The 17,149-nt window shown below is 40.7% G+C and overlaps 1 protein-coding gene across 2 annotated transcripts in view; it reads left to right on the forward strand.

Annotated features, from left to right (window-relative positions):
* Window positions 1–17,149, forward strand: part of PLXNA2 (plexin A2) — a 386,922-nt gene that overhangs the window by 246,956 nt on the left and 122,817 nt on the right. For both annotated transcript variants that reach the window (XM_083444223.1, XM_083444224.1), the window contains exons 10-11: window positions 12,359–12,559; window positions 16,753–16,849. In XM_083444223.1, coding sequence (XP_083300349.1) covers window positions 12,359–12,559; window positions 16,753–16,849 — 298 coding nt within the window. The remainder of the gene's footprint in view (window positions 1–12,358; window positions 12,560–16,752; window positions 16,850–17,149) is intronic.

A 17,149-nucleotide genomic window follows, 5' to 3' on the forward strand; every position in this document is an offset into this window, starting at 1 on the left:
TGAACTTGGGCCACTGTCATAGCAATCCATAGGTGGTCAAACAAGACTTCTAGGATGTAGTTTCCATTTGCTTTTCTTCAGGGATTGAAAAAAATGCACTACAACATTAAATACTTGTATACTAGTGTAAACTAGTGTATACTTGTTCTTATTAATATTTTGAGAAATGGAGTTAACTAAGATTAAAAGAAAAGGAACATGGAACATTTTTGCACCCATAAAAGCAAGGGATTTGTCTGATGAAAAGGGCTTATAAGAAAGGACCTTCACCTTGGATGTCACTTTCAAATGAGCCCTATAGCATGAACAATTTATGTAAGAAAAAGAAAGTTGTCATAAAGCTGTACTTGGGTGAGATTTATGGTAGTAAAATAGTTTAAATGGGGGAAATCTTCAGATGACAGAGAATATATTTATATATTTCCCGTAGTCTCATCCCAGTGGGAAGATAGGAAAAAATAAATTCAATTGTTCTCCCAAATTTGAACATCACCATTCTGCTTTGGTGTTCCGTTTGTACAGATAATGTTGCTTCCACAGGTGTGGCACTGAATCAGGCAGGTGGAACATTCACAGGCTCTGGAAGGTTAAACTGGAGGTGTGTTCTGTTTCCTTTTAGTGGAAATGTTTAGGTAATATTATCACCTGGCTAATCCCCATTCCTGATCGTGTTTTCAGCCTGTTTTGAAGTTTCTTGTAATTATAGTCATTGTCAGCAGCAGCAACAAAAACTGAAGCATCTGCCTGATCTTTAAATGCCTAGATTTATTTACTAGAGGTTGGAGTCCAAAGTCTTGTAGAGAGTTAACTGACTTATTCATGAGTGTTTGCTGATAGATTTTGCATATGAACAAAACATTAACATGGGCACATGTTTATGTTAAACAACACAGAAAAACAACACAAAAATCGCAAATGCATCCACAAGGCTTTTCATGTGCATGTTTCCCTCTATTTATTAGGCAGTACATGGAACCATGTACATGAAAAGACCTGTGCATGCATTTGCGATTTTTGTGTTGTTTTTCTGTTCAGCATTCCTTTTTCCTTCCTGGGTAGAACTGAACCACCAAAACATGTTTTACATTTCTTCAAGATTGAAAGGCAGATTGTAGCTCTGTGGCTGAAATGGAAAGACTTCAAAATCCAGCTACGTGCATTATGGGTTTTGATGGTTTGTAGCTTCATACTTTGCTGAAACAAGAAATCCCCTACTTCTGAACTGAAGTCATGTCTAAGTTCTTTCTTGTGAATGTGGATTCATTGCCCACCAAGTCCATGAAATCCCTTTTGCTCCCATAGAAAGGGAGCAAGTGTACACATTGTAGGGTGGGATGGCAGAGAGACAGAAGAGAGAGTTTGTTGAGGTGGCAAGGATAGAATACACTTTGTGCAGGAGGCAGAGATCCTGTCCCTACCCTGGCTGCAGAACCTTTGCAATGTGGGCAGGGATTGAGGTTGAATTCATATCACCCAGTACTGATCCTGCAAAGGAGCCCATGGGGCAAAGCAGCATGGCAAGTAAGTTGTCAAAGGCAGATCTAGGGGAGCATGACCAGTTTGTTCACACTGGGCATAGAGCTTCTGGAATACTGCAGCTTGCACTGCAACTATTCTATCCGATGGAAAGTTAGAGATGGGGGCACCAGATTCTGGTGTTGCACAGGGCGCCACTGCAATTTGAGATGCCAAGGGCCGCCACTGCCTGGTGCACTTGCAGCTGTTCGACTGGTAGGATCCTATAGGAGGCACTCAGTTCCCTTCTCCTAGGGGAAGGTGTCTGTGAGGGTCTTGGCTCCAGTTCTGTGTTATGACAGCCCTGATGCTATGACATCTGGTTCACTAGTACCTGCCTGCCATTCCCAGGTTCAGTGCTTTCCTCATCACCAGCATTAGACTCAGAGCCATGGATCCAGTCTGGTTCCTTAGCTGGTAGAATGACAGCCTTTCCTTAGTGTCATCTTCACTGCTAGGCTTTGGGGCCATAACTTCTCTATAAATATTGTCCAGATATTGTGAGATTTTTCTGGAGCTAATCAGACATAGTGTTAGAACAAAACATGTAATTCCAAAAAGAGTCTTCTCTAGAACAAGGGAAGTGTGTATGTACAATTAAACTAGGTAGGACTTGTAGTTTTACATCAGCCATTTTGTGGCAGTGCAAATGATACTTTCTAAAATTTCCTATTGTACTCACAAATGCAAATAGGTTGGAGATCTAGGATGTACAGCACAAAACCTAAACGTCCTGAATATCTGTCTCATTTAACAGAGCTAATTAACATTTCACTTCACAACACATGCAATTTGTAATCTAATTCATGAATGTGCCTTTAGCATGAAATATACGGCATGTTTTGTTGAATTGCAATTCTTGAAGAGACCATATTTCTGGAAATGCAAAAATCTCTTCTTTTAACACATTTTCTATCATGTAAATTGGGTTTATACTACTTTTTTCATGTTAGGGCAAAATTAAATAATGTAATACATGAAACCAAAACATTGATTTAGTTCTCATCTGCACATCCCTCTTGGGAAATGTCTTATGTAGTTTCACACAGTGCAATTGAAGTGCGATTTTCTTTTGTGGTCTACCAAAACATTGTTTGGGTTTTGGGGTGGGGGATTCATGTCCTCAGAGAGAAAGCAACATCAATTCAGAATGCAATCCTGGAGGTATGCTGAAAACAAAATCCTTATGCTCCATGTCTGTCAGTCTTTAAGGTTCAAATGTAGCTTTAAGCGCTTATTGTTTTGCCTTGATAGAAATGCTGACCTCGTCGTTTTTAAGCAAGCTCCATTCAAAAGACTTCAGAAATACCTAGCAGCTCAAATTTAGCAAACCACCTAATCTAGAAGGCAATGGCAGAGGAAGCCAGTCGGGCCCCTGGGGCAGCGCTCAGGGGCAGCGCTAGCTGCCCATAGGGACGGGGTGCACCACGGGGCCTCTGGAGTCTGCCTGCCTCTTCCCACTCAGCCGCCCTACAGCTGGGGGGGGGAGGCAGTAGGCAAACCATTTGGGAAGCGCAGAGCCTGCACGCTGCAGGCCCTGTGGTGAATGCCGCCCAATATTTTGTCACTCAGTGGTGACACCCAGAGCGGCCCGCACCCCCCTTCCTCCGCTCCTGCTACAAGGTCCTGCTACAAAGTCCTGCTACAAAGTCCTGCTACAAGGTTTATTTATATAGCATTTCGAGCTGAGTTTGCTGATACATAGGGCAGTGTTTTTGCAACATAGCTCAGTTCCTCATTAATCGTTCAAAGAAAGATTGGATGGAGACATATAAAATAAAGCAGCTTGTCAAAGAGCTAAGCTGTGGTGCCAAATGCTTTGCAATTTCAGCTATTGGACTACTTACCATAATTGCCACTAATGCCATTTAGGAAACCTCAGAGAAAAGTGTAAAACATACCAGAGCAGATTCAGAAGACTAGATATCAAGATAGGAGGGGAAGGAGATCAGACATAAAACCAGATATCACTTGCTCAATGTAGAGTGGGAGGTCAGTGTTTATTGCCAGCTTCCTAGATCAATTGGGGGGGGAGGGCTGTTCATTAAGGTCCAAGAGTAGCAAAAATACGTCAACGGTTTCTTTAAAGAAACCGTTTCTGGAATATTATGTAGATGGCATCCAGAGAAATACGGGAAAACCTGTCCATAGATCTGACGCCATGGAGATTATATGTACCACTACAAAATATGCATTCCAAATTGTAGCTTTGTAGTCTGATTGACTGCTCATCTATTTTTTTTCCTGCCAAGATCTTAGATATATTTTGTAGAAATTATTTTGCTGAACTTTTCCTCTGCGTATGAAATTTATTCATTTCCCCAGGTGGAAACCTGCTTCAGGTGGGGATTAAAATAAGAACTTTGTGTTCCCTGAACTTTCATTATCTGATTTTCATTATCCTAGGCTGGCTGTTAACTTAAGCCAGTAGCAGTCAACAAATTACATTGTTAGCTATCATCAAGAGGTGACAAAAAGAATGTCATACTCTTTGTTTCCATAATGAATTTTTCCTCTCCTTTTTCCCTATAAAGAAGGATAAAGAAGCCAGTATCAACTTTTCCCAGTTCTCCTGAGCTTGTCAGGGAAATGATTTATTGTTGATTAGATTTGTGCCTAGAGTTCTGTTGTGTGTGTGGTATTTTTTATTTTTTATTTTTTGAGGGAGAGGGATTTCAACCTCAAGGGGGGAAAATAGATTTTAAAATTTACTGGCAGTGGAACATTCCCTCTCTCTCCTACCCCTGCCCACCCCTTCACAACACTTCCAATCTATCCTGGAGGGCTGGGGGGAAACCCCAAGCAGATATTTTTTGCAGGAGGAGGCGGAGTACACTGGGAGCAGATTAGGAGGGAAAGTTCATTTGCTTGTGTTACAACTTTGTTGGATACAAGCCAGAATGGCCTGGGTTTGTTTGCACTGGAAAGAAGATGCTGCTTTATACCAGGTCAGACCTGAGCCATCAAACCTACTACTATGTGTTTGACTGAGCTCCTGTGATCTCCTAATGATCACTACAGTGGTACCTTGGTTTCCAAATGGCTTAGTAGTCAAACAAATTGACTCCCGAACGCCACAAACCCAAAAGTAAGTGTTCTGGTTTATGAATGTTTTTCGGAAGCCGAACTTCCGACACAGCTTCTGCAGCTTCTGCTTGAGTGCAGGAAGTTCCTGCAGCCATTCAGAAGCCACACCTTGGTTGTTGAACGGTTTCAGGAGTCCGTTTGACTCCTGGAATGGATTAAGTTTGAGAACCAAGGTACCTCTATATAGTTTCACTTGTACACACATACACCTTCATTATATTGGGATCCTTCCCTTTTACAAATTGGGCTTTTCTACACACTTTCCATGATTTTGTCCTTCCTCCTGCAGTTCTGTAGTGTAAGAGTTTTCGTTTTGTTTTGTGTTTGTTTGTTTGTTTGTTTCTTTGTTTGTTTAAAAAAGCCTGCTGTGAATCTGATTGATTTTTTTAAAAATGTAGGCTGTGGAGTTTCAGTAACTTGGCAATGGGGAGATTTGCAACAAGATAAGAGAAGTTACCAACACTGTGTTTGGGAAAGGAGCACAAGAGGGTGACTCACATTTTAGGGCAAAATATTGACAAGCATCAAAGGCATAAATGAGATAAAGCTGAGGTTACAGGTGCAAAGGGACATATTTACTCAAAAGAAATTGGCTGACATGAACTGCATTTTAAATTATTTGTTATGTTTAATCATCATGGTAAAACTGAGCTTGTCTGTTTGCAAAGCAAAGGCCAGAAAACAACATGCAATAACCAGTTGGATTTCTTAAAGGAATATGAGATTACAGCAGCTAAATTCTTTGGCTTCTATTGGATTTTGGCTTTTTAATGCCAAGTTTCCAAAGGATCGCATTATTCTTTGAATTCAACCAGTTAAATTAGCAATTATGTTAGCAAAATCAATGAAGCCATCCACAATGAACAGGGAGAGCAGAGTTTTAGATCACATGCCAATTCTGTTAGTGTTTATCAATGTGCAGAATTAGCTAATGCTTCCAAAGATGCTTGAGAGAAGACAGCCTGTAAATAAGGAGCTTGTTCCTGTCCCTTGGGTTCCAAATCTTCTTTGCTTAGAAAGTCATTCTCAAACATTAGTGACTGTGATAAAATATGTTTTCAAATACCCCATGATGATCTTCTTGATACGTTCTTTAGAAAACTTGCAACATATTGGCTCAGCTGGCATGTACTTCTAATTCAAATCATGGTTTAACGTCAGTGTCCGAGGGTGTGAGATCCAGAGAGGAGATTGTGGCTGCGGAACTGCAGTGAGCTAAGCCATGGTTTGTCTTAGCGTTTCATTCAAAGTCAGGCTCATGGTTTGCCGGAGTCTGGATAACATGCTAAGCCAAACTGTGTCAAAGGATTGCACCCTTCAGAACAAGGGAGTTGCAGTGGAAAGAGGGAATTGATGAAGATTGCTTCAGTCCCTCGTCCACTGGTGGTAGGCTGCTCTGAATCAATAAGACTTTGGTCAGCAGAGGGACACCAATTTCAAAGAATCATAGAATTGTAGAGTTGGAAGGGACCCAAGGGTCATTTAGTTCAACCCCCTACAATGCAGGAAGCTTTTGCCCAACAAGGGGCTCAAACCCACACCCCTGAGATTAAGAGTCTGATGTTCTACCGACTGAGCTATCCCAGGAGTTGATGCAACTCTACTTATTTTCTAACTGGATAATATGCTAGTATCCTTTTGGAACAGATGCCCAACTTTCATACAAAGTCCAGTGATGTATGTTATTTGTTTGCATCCCCCTTCAGACAGCACATCACATCAACTTTTAAAGTATTATCATCTGTTGCCAATGAAAAGGATAATGATTCATGTGGCCAAGCATTTTATTTTAACTGGAAAGTCAAAAAGGGGAATAGAGCAGATGGTCTCTCATGGCATGCAGAATTCTTTCTTTCTTTCTTTCTTTCTTTCTTTCTTTCTTTCTTTCTTTCTTTCTTTGTATTAACACCCTGGCACATCAGTTCTGTTTACCTAAGCCCTTGCATAATATACATGTGTGAATTCGGCAACCTTAAAACAAATCTCCATAAAGCAAAAAAAAAAAAGAAGAAGAAGAAGAAGAATCCAATATGCAGCAAGCCATCGCAGAGCACTATAGAAACACTCATGAGTGCTCTCCGTAATATATGTCTCTCCTAAGGAAACCCAGTGCTATGCACAAGCCCCTACAGGTTCTGTGACTTCATTCACTCATCTGACAAATTCAGTAAAAATGGCCAGTAGCAATGCAGTATTCACAAGTGCCCTGTGCAGTTGGTGATGTTGCATCCTGTAGCATATCCTTCCACATCTTGGATGCCTTTATTAATGCAATCACTGAAGCTGTCAAACAGGAGAAAGGTCCTACAGTTACTCTCTTCTCCCTGGAGTGGAGCATACATGCTGTCTGAATCTTTACTTTCACTATAGTTCCGATGTGACATTTTTCGCCCAATGAAACCTTTGCTACGAGAAAAACTCCATTATAGCCTCCTTGTATGTAACAATAATAGAAATCCTTTTTGCCAGCAGCATTTCCAACCCTACAGTCAACAGATTTGGTTTGAGGGTGAAAAGGAAAGGGAGCTGTCACGCACTTTGCCATAGGAAAAAGCTGTTTTTCCAGCACGCTTCAGATCTATTAAAAGACTAATCCTGGAGAATAGTGGGCCATATAACAGAGTTCTTTTTCAAGACGTAAACTCTGAGGCTATACAATGACTTGCCTACAGGGTTTTTATATTACAATCGTTGTTATATTTCAACAAAACAGCCAATCATCTTAAATGTCATGTTTTGAATCTTGAAAAGATCATAATTATACACCTGTAATTTTGGTGCCTATCTCATCTCATGATGTTTTGAGGACCGCAGTCTTAAAAACAAAATGAATGAAATAAAATCAATGCTGGCAGTAGACTAGCACCACCAACAAAAGTGCATGATAGCCGATTAGTACTGAAGTCTGTTTCTGTCTTTCCTTTGTCTTCATCTGTAGTCTTTCGGATAGAATTTTTTTTTTTTATTTTGAAATGTGTCAATTTCAAGAATCCCTCGCTGTTCCACTTTTCTGGAACAGGTACGTAGGTCCTGCTTTTGTAGTACAATTATAATTTGAACTCTTATCAGCAAAGCAGAAAAGACAACAGTGTCACCGGAAACTAGAGAATACAGCAACATTAACAGCCACACCACAGTGTCTTTGGTCACCGTGTCACAATATCACATTGTCATGATACTTAAAATGCTTCCACTGACTACTGTGAAGACGACTGTGGAGCAGTCACCAACCAATGGAGACAAAATTGCAATCTGGGCCCGGGAGGTGGAGAATTTGGACGTGGTCATCATCAGGCATGTAATACAAGGAGAGCCTGGGCCTATCTTCAAAAGTGGTGGTTGGTTATGAGGCTCATACAGACATTACCACCAAGAGTGACTCCCTCATGAAGAACCAGTTTTTAGTATGTGCAGCTAGGATGGAACTTTACAGTTGACAGGATATCTGGGGAAGTAAGATGGATAGTTAGGATGTGAATTTAGTCACAAGTAGTGGACAGCGGGGTCAGGTGTTGCTGCTCATCTGAACTTCAGTCAGTTAGGATAGGGTAGGATCATCAGCATGGTGCAAATGCACCACAGGAGCTGGTCTGGTGCTCCTGCTGGTGTGTTTGCACCATGACTTCATCACCCTCTCCATATGCCTCCCAGTAAACGGCAGTAACATAACCAACCATGGCTCAGAAGAGCAGTGCTCCCCCATCATGCCATCCACTAATGTAAGTCACATAGCTTCTGTCTGCTTTCGACATTATTAAAGTGTTGCAACCAAAATAAATTTTTAAAAAGCAAATGGTTGTATATTTGTTACTGTCATCAGTATCACATGTGAGGTTTGATCACGTATATTGAAAATTGCTTTGCATGTGTTCCCTACCATGGTTACTGATTTGTATAAAATGGGTACCAAGAAGCCCCATGAAACTATTTTCCTTAAGATATAAAATAAGGGCTATATTTTACGGAGCGTCTCTTAGTCTGCTGCATGAGTTAATGTTTACTTACTTACTAGATGCTGCTTTGGTTCTGTTAGCTGTGCAAACAACATTATAGTACACCTCATGACAAAGTAGAGGCACTGAATATTTGTGAAATGAGGAGAAAGCCTCCAAGAGAGCCTTTAATAAAAATTTAATAAAAAACACTAATAAAAATCCACAAATAACTTGATTGTGTCAACTGATCCTTAGTTTACATGTGTCTAAAATTATTTTAATCCTTTGACTTCCTTAAGAATATCTCTATTTGTAATGGTGAGCAGTGAGCATGATTTCAGCAGTACCCAAGGAAAGGTAAATGGTAGATCCGGGTCTGTTGTACCACTCCACCTGTGTAAGATGAGCTTCTTCAGAAGCATGGCTGAGGGAACTCAGCATAGATGCTTTGAGCCATAAACATTTTCTTTCAGTTCATAAAGTCACTGCCTTGAAAGTAAGGTCATTTCCCCCCTGGCGACAACGTGGTTTCCCCCCCAACTGGATTTGAAAATTATTTCTTACTACTAATCTGCCCAAAATCCCTTTTGAAAAAACAAAATAAAATATATACCAGAGGTCCTATAAAAAGTTTATGAAGCAGCAGGACAAAGCTTCTGGCTTTCCCAAAGAGGAAAGCATCTGTTTCCCGTTTATCCACACCTGAGCTAGTCAAAAAGTTGGAATCTTTAGTAAACGAGGTCATGAGAACACAGACACATGCTTTATACTGAATCAGCCACTGCTCCATATAGTTGAATATTATCTGCACTGACCTGCCCTCAGCTTTCTGGGATTTCAGACAGCAGATGTATCCAGCCCTACCTGGAGATGCTGGGAATTGAGCCTGCAAAAGATATATGAAGAAGCATCTCCACCCCCATCGTTCAGCCCGGACACTGAGGTCCAGCTCCAAGGGCCTTCTGGCGGTTCCCTCACTGTGAGAAGTGATGCTATAGGGAACCAGGCAGAGGGCCTTATCAGCGGTGGTGCCTGTGGAACGCCCTCTCATCAGATGTCAAGGAAATAAACAACTATTTGACTTTTAGAAGACATCTGAAGGCAGCCCTGTTTAGGGAAGTTTTTAATGTTTGATATTTTATCGCTTTAAAGTATGGAGCTAGTGTGAACACACAATGGCACTAGTGAAAATTGATGTGGAATGGCCAAAAGAGGACAGAGTCAAGGGTGAGACATGGACAGCACAGGAAGAAGAAACACACTTATGCTGTTCCCAGTGTCTTGTGACCCCTTTTTTTACAAGCCATTCAAAATGTGAGTGGAGAGATTTCTCTCTTCTCCGTGGTTGAGCTCAAACTCCTTAATGTTTAATTTAAAAAAAAAAAAAAAGTTTCTTAATGGAAAATGATTGTGACACCAGGAAACAGAGTATTACATAAATGGTTATGTTGGAAGCCCAAATTTTCCATTTCATAATTAGCAAATATAAGTGTTGTCATTTGCTGTTAACAAATCATGCTTCAGGGCACAGTATGTAACTGGATGAGTGATTTATTTTGAAAGTTGTGAGTGCTATGAATTATATATTTTAGCTTTCTTGTTTGTGAAGCCAGACAAATGAAACAAATTATTACAAATCAGAAAGGAAGTTCTCAAAGCAGATTAATATGCTAAGCCAACATATTTGTCAAAAGTTTATATTTGTCAGTTTGAAAAGCCCTACTTGTTTAAGCCCTAAATAGAAAAAATCCTTATTTGAAAAAGACCCTTTGAAACTGTTTTCCTGATTTCTTTTCTAGGTGCAGTCATTTTTAGAGCAGCTCCAATTTGGTTGAGAAAGCAAATGGGGAGTTTTGACTTGTCTGTTGCTCATAATTTTTATTCACTAAATCATCTTCCAGGAGCTGTATTCCTTCCTAGCTATCTGATTGATAAGTTGTCTGTCTAAATCAGAGATGTTTTCTTTGTTGACAGGCTGGTTTGTTTATTCCCGTGCTTAATAAGAAGTTGTTCTAGGGCATCAAGAGAGATTGCCCCAGAAGAGTTTGGGCTTAAATTCACAAGACCATTAAAAAAAGGATAGATGTGGGTGGTTGCTATAGACAAATTTGTTCTTCACAAGGAAAAAAGTGATATTTCTTAATATGAGTTGTATGAGGGGACAGAGCTTGTTACCTTGTTATAGGTTTCTCAAAAGCATCTAGCTGACCTCTGTTTAAAACAGGGTGCTGTACTAAATGCCCTCAGGAATCTCCTAAGACCTTCACCAGCCCTCATCCATGCCCTCCTCGAGCGCTCTTAACTTAGTTGGAATGTGTCTTTGAACACCTCTGGCTTTTCTGGAAGAAGGATGCATACATGGTTGTCTGTTTGCATGTATAACCTTTGTTTTTTTCATAGCTAGACTGTGGCTGACTATACAAAGTAGGAGACACACCCATTGCTGTGTCTGCTTTTTGCCCCTGGCCTTGTCCACTACTGGGATGAGAGCGCCAGAAGGTTACCTATGAGGGATTGTGGCCTTTCGGCTGATCAAAGATTCCCTGCTGCTGTCATATAGGTAAAAATGTAAGCCCTTCTGGATCAGGTCAAAGATTCGTCTCAGCTAGAAGAACCATGTTCCCAGCAAGATTTAGTTATTTCCTTTTTGTCCATTTCAAAATGAATACCCTTCATTCTAAGTACCTGAGAAACTGTGGCTATTAACTTTATTTATATATTTGATTTTACCGAACAAAAGAACCCTGGGTTTCCGTTACATTTCAGTTGCTAGAAAGCAAAGGCTGGCAAAAATATTACAAAGGAAAAGTATGAAAATAATCCAAAGTTTTTAGCTGAAATGGATGTTTTCATTTTTAAAAATGCGTTCTATCTCTCTTGGGTTTTTTTGTTTTTTTAAGGTAATTCTTCCACCTGCTCCAGTTACAATTACAACTGAGCCAAAATGCCTCTCCCGATGCCTTTGTATGCTACACTATTGGGAGCAGGATTTTGGCCATTGCGTGGCTGGGAGAGTGGCATGAAAGAGGGTGAAGTGAATTTATCACTGGCTGCAGTGGTGACACCAAGAGTCCCGATAGCTGCCATTTTACCCCTGCAGGCCCTGAAAAGAGTAGATGACTAGCAAAATGACTAGATGAAGATACTTTGGGATCAGAATAAAGTCCATGCTTCCTGCTGTCACTTTCTCTGTGGTCTACTGGACAGGCCTTTGCCTGTACTGCTAAGCCCACAAAAGACATGGCAGTGAAAAACATTTTGTGAACTGTCTTCCCTCCCACCACCTCCCCTCAGAATCCTTGAATTTAAAGTCAAGGTTTTAAGCTTAACCCTTATTGCAACCATTTTTTCAGCTCAAAGGCTACATTTCTTGCTGGGAAACCTTCCAGGGTTCAATGCCCATGGTGAGTGGGGCTGGGGGTGAAAATAGGCAGAACAACGAAAGTGAATTCTACCATTGTATAGTAGGCTGGTTTCTTCAAACTCACACATCTCCCTGTATCACCCATCTAGGCCAGCAAGACATTCAAGCTATGTTCCAACCAGGCAAAAAAAAGAAGGGTGTAAAGCAAGGCTGATGAGGGGGTGGCCTAGAGAAAGCCACATTTGTCCCCTCCACCTGAGGTTCCTCATCCCTTATTTATGTGTTGTGTCTACAACAGATTTCTGGGAAATAGCCGAACCATAATTGTATCTGCATTTACATTATAGACATGCAATTCCCCAGAGTCCGTATGTGTGTCTTCAGGAAGCAACTGTATTCAGAGTACCATGTGCCCGCAGTTGCCTAATACATTGCTGTTTTCAAATATGTTTTCCAGGATTGCCCACAGCTGTTCCGTACAGAAGAGATTTTGATCCCTGTTGGTGAAGTGAAGCCCATCACCCTGAAGGCTAGAAATTTACCTCAGCCTCAGTCCGGCCAGCGTGGCTATGAGTGTGTCCTCAACATCCAAGGGGTAGTCTATCGGGTGCCTGCTCTGCGCTTCAACAGTTCAAGTGTCCAGTGCCAGAATAGTTCTGTAAGTTGATGGAGGATGAGGAATAATAAAAAAAGGAATAGCTGGAATAGAAAAGGTTGCGCATAAAAGGAGTTGGGGATTTATTTATTTACAATATTTCTAGACTCCCTTTCAAAAAAAAAAAACAGTACAAAGTGGCTTTACAGAATTTTTTTTAAGATAGGAAGTAGAATATAAAATCAAAAGAGTAGATGGTAGTAGTTTAAAACTACATAAAAGCAACAGCAAAAATGTCCAACTAATTCCCAATTGCCTGGGAGAACTAAAAAGTCTCCCTCTGCTAGGGGAGCACTGAAAACTAGGTTTCTACAGGCTTCCTACCCTAGCGTTTAGCTCCTGAGTTATATGGTATTACAGGATTTGGCTTCTAGCACACAGTGACCCTTGAGTGATCTTATTAGTCTGAGTTGCTTTAATTGAATAAATGAGTGATACTTACCATCCCATCACTTGGCTGTTTAACTCATGATCCCTGTAGCTTGCTGAGCGGCTTCCGCACACTAGGCATAGGTGCCAACTCCCTGGGGCTCTGAGTGCCCGAGCACCCACAAAATTCCCCATGAAGGGGCTGGGCACCCACAAATGTTGGTGCCAGGGACATGCACACTGCATGGCACCCATGGTCCAAGGCACCCACAGTCATGGGGCCAAGCTGGCATTCCTGTCACTAGGTTATTCTGAATTTATATGTTGATAAATCTGACATTGATACATTGTAAAACATCTATGTATATACAGAGGCTGTGTCCTCAGTTTCAACATTATTTCAACAATCAATAAACTATATGAAGAAGCTTCATAGATTACCTCAGAATAGTGCTGTTAATGTTTAATGCATTACTGTATTTTAATATTTTGTTGGAAGCCGCCCAGAGTGACTGGGGAAGCCCAGCCAGATGGGCAGGGTATAAATAATAAATTATTATAATAATATTATTATTATTCATTCACTAGGGAAACTTGCCCCCAAGACTTTTGCATCCTTCCCACTGCCCTCTTGAAAGGGTCTGGGGTACTGATATAGTTCAGGTTTTGTAGCTAGGTCTGCTGTAATAGTAAAAACCTGTTATTTGGAAGGAATTTTCTTTTCTTTCTTTTTTTGCCTGACAATTAGACAAATATTTAGAAACTAAGAGATCTCCCGGGAGTGCTTATACAAAGCACCATGCATGGAGCATTTACCGCTTGCATCCATTCATCATGACTGCCCATTCCTTAATGCCACAGCAGGCTGTTACACAGCACAATGCTAGCCTTTCTGTCCAATCCCTTTGAATAGAGCACACTCAGAATCTCTTTTGGAAATGAGAAATTTCTTTTATGGTGCTTGATAACTGCAGGAATATCTTGCTCACGTATGTTTACTCATGTTCAAGGTACTGAAGAGGCTGCCACCCTAGAAGGCAAAGCTACAAATGAGGCAAAGCTACAAATGAGGAAAATGTAGATGGTAGAATAAAAGGCATTGGGAAGCATTATTCTGGGAGATGAAACAAAAGAACCAGGGGTTAAGCTAATCCTGAATTCCAGACGGGAATGTGCTACAGGCAAGTGAGGTGTTTAATTAGAATCCTGGCCCCAGAGAAGATCTTTTATCTGTCAGCTTCCCCGTCTGTGACTGTGGGGGGTCAGGAAAGGGGGAGCTGGGGCGGGGATGTGACAAAGGTGTTAAGGCAAAGCTAATTCACACAGGAGAGATAAAGAGAATTGCAGGTCTCTTATCAGGGAGCTGTCAAATTCCAAGCTGCAGTAGCTTGATAGAATGTGTAATACTGGAAAGCTGCCTGTTGCTGGGAGAAGAGAAAGAAGGAACTGGGATGAGGAGAGGGAAGGAAGATAAAACAGCCTCCCTTAAATAAGCATAGTCAAGGAGGTGGCTGCAATGCTTCTTGCTGCGAAACGGGAGTTCTTTGTCCCACAGGAGTGTCCAAGCTGACAAGAATAATGTTGGAATCAATCACACCAGTCAGGGCAATTAGCCTTTATTGCATTCCCAAGCCCCGTAAAAACTGCCGTCACTGTGGCACAGAAAAACAACTTTGCAGCCTTCAAAAGCAAACAAACAGACAAACAAACGTGGGACTAATCCAGCTGGTTCCTTTATATTATTGTAAGTGCCCAAATCCCACTCACATATACGATTTCTACAAATGCTATGTATTTCCTATATCACTTTCAGGTAAGGAAACTGAAAGCTTATAGAACATTACATGGGATGAGCAGGCTCACGTCTTTTCACTGCAGTCAGTAGTAGGTACCTATGCTGTGAAATTGTACAGAACCACTACTCGCTCAAGTTAAAAGGGAGTAGGCTTTGTGGCACCTACAGTAGCAAGCTGGATGGCTGTGTCTCACTTGCCTGCTTAGAATGCCACTTTAATTGCAGAGGCAGTCAGATCTGTGTGCTAAGACTGGACTCTTGTAGTGCTCTCTGGGAGTCACAAAGAACAGGAGAGGGGAGGAAAAGTCTACTTACACGCTTACTGTTCATACTTTTTGACTTCTGCCATGGATGGTACTGCTGCTTTTTCCCGACCTGGGGCTCCTTTTCCCTGTGGCATTTTTGGCCCTAACTGTGCAGTTCAAAAGTACCGTGTCTGTAAAATCAAAGAGACACTTGCTTCATTGTGAACATATTACAAAATGCACAGCTTTTTCTAGATAATGAGCCTAACCTTCTCACTGAAAAACTTAATTTGAGGCATAGACCTTTTTTGAAAGGGGAAGGGAAGGACAGGCTAGCTGAATTATAGATTTTGTTCTTCCACACAGGCAACCTGTAGAGGCACTGGACAGCCCCGATTCTAGTCCTCTATCAGTTAGGCATGAGAATTCCAGCTCTTGAAAGCCATTACTTTTCTTGAAAAATGGGGGCCGCAACACTACAGGGTTGCCATATGTCTGGAGGTTCCCAGCCATACACAAATACTGCAGTCAAAAGCATTGTCTGGGCGGAAATTGGGGAAATGTCCGGGAAAATCCAGATGTCTGCCAACCCATGTCAGCAGTGTCATTTTTACTGTAAAAATAGCTCAAAAATTAAAAAAATAAAGCTTAACAACTTTTGTGTTCAGATTTTCACTTTTTGAAATATGGCAACCCTACACAACAAATTTTGCAGTATGGAATGCTCTTGGCTCCAGCCAGCTAGCCATCCTGTCTTTTATGATGCTCCATTGCAATCCTCCCCTCCTCAGGTTTCCTTCCTACCACCTCCAACAGGCACTCAGCATTTTATGGACACTGAGCATGGTTGGTTTTCATTGGGCTGTTTTGTTTTGTTTTTGTGACACCTTAAGGTCCCCCCCCCCCAAGTTTTTTCATTCTTTTCTTCTGCAAACCTCAGGATTTTCCTGAGCCTGCTGATAACCTTCCTCTACTTCATGGATAGTGCCACTTAAATACATAAGGATCAGCACTCAGAAAATGAATTTGCTATTAGTATTGTTGTAAACTGTGGTGATGGGTTGAAATTCAGCCCAGCTTTGCTTTTTGGTACAGAAAGATGGAAAGATTGGTTTTCAGAGTTTAGAATAGAGAGTTTTTAAGGGTGAAAGGTGTAAACAGTGATGTTTTGAAGCAGAGCTGGTGACAACAAGCATTTGAGTGATTATCTAACAGTATATACGGTGGTGGTAGTTGAAGAAGAGAGAAGACTGCAGTTCATATCAACCCAGCAAGCTTTGAGCCACTGACCTTTGGATAAAAACTTTTTCTAAACTATAGTCATATGTATTTTCCTTTGTACTGCCTAAAGCATCGCTATGCCAATGCCAATTAGAATATATTTTCCAAGTAAGTTCCATAAACTACTCTGGCATGTTTGCATATAGTAGAGCCTAATGTGGCCTCCTATTGGAGTGTAGGATTCTCTTTTTCATTTCATTAATTCTTGGTGATGGGGCTTTATTGGCAAACCAAGGGCTGAGTGGTGAGAACAGTCTGCATGAATTGGATAATTAATCTATTACCTCTCTCTGGGCCCATCAGCTGATTTAATTATGCTTCTATGGCAAGCAGAAGTGTCTCTCCATGCAGATAATGGAAATATATGCTGCAATTCAACTCTTGCCACCCATTCCTAAGTCATGTATAGTCAAAAATCTCTAAACAATATTTGTCCATTCTAATGGCTCTTCCTTTTATTTTCACACAAAGCCTTCATATTTGTATTTCATTTCTTTATTCCTTAGTATCTCTATGATGGCATGGACATAAGTAACTTAGCAGTAGATTTTGCTGTGGTTTGGAATGGAAACTTCATTATTGACAACCCAGAGGATTTGAAAGGTAAATAATATATTCTTAGTTTATTTTGATATATTTTCATTTTCATTAATATGTATTGTGGGAATTTTTGAAATTTTATTTTCATCCAATTCAGTTCATTTGATGCTTTAAAATAAATTCTGTTTCACTAAGAGCAATATGGTTGTATTTGCAATTTCTTAAACTCTGGAAGACCAGACTCTTGACAAAGGGGGCGGGTGTGCAAGATCATATATATATATATATATATATATATATATATATATATGCAGCATTATAATGTTCTTATCCTTAGACCTCTCCAAGGATGACTGTAAATTT

Source organism: Podarcis tiliguerta (assembly GCF_965153285.1).
Source record: "Podarcis tiliguerta genome assembly, chromosome: 6".
Taxonomy (NCBI): Eukaryota; Metazoa; Chordata; class Lepidosauria; order Squamata; family Lacertidae; genus Podarcis; species Podarcis tiliguerta.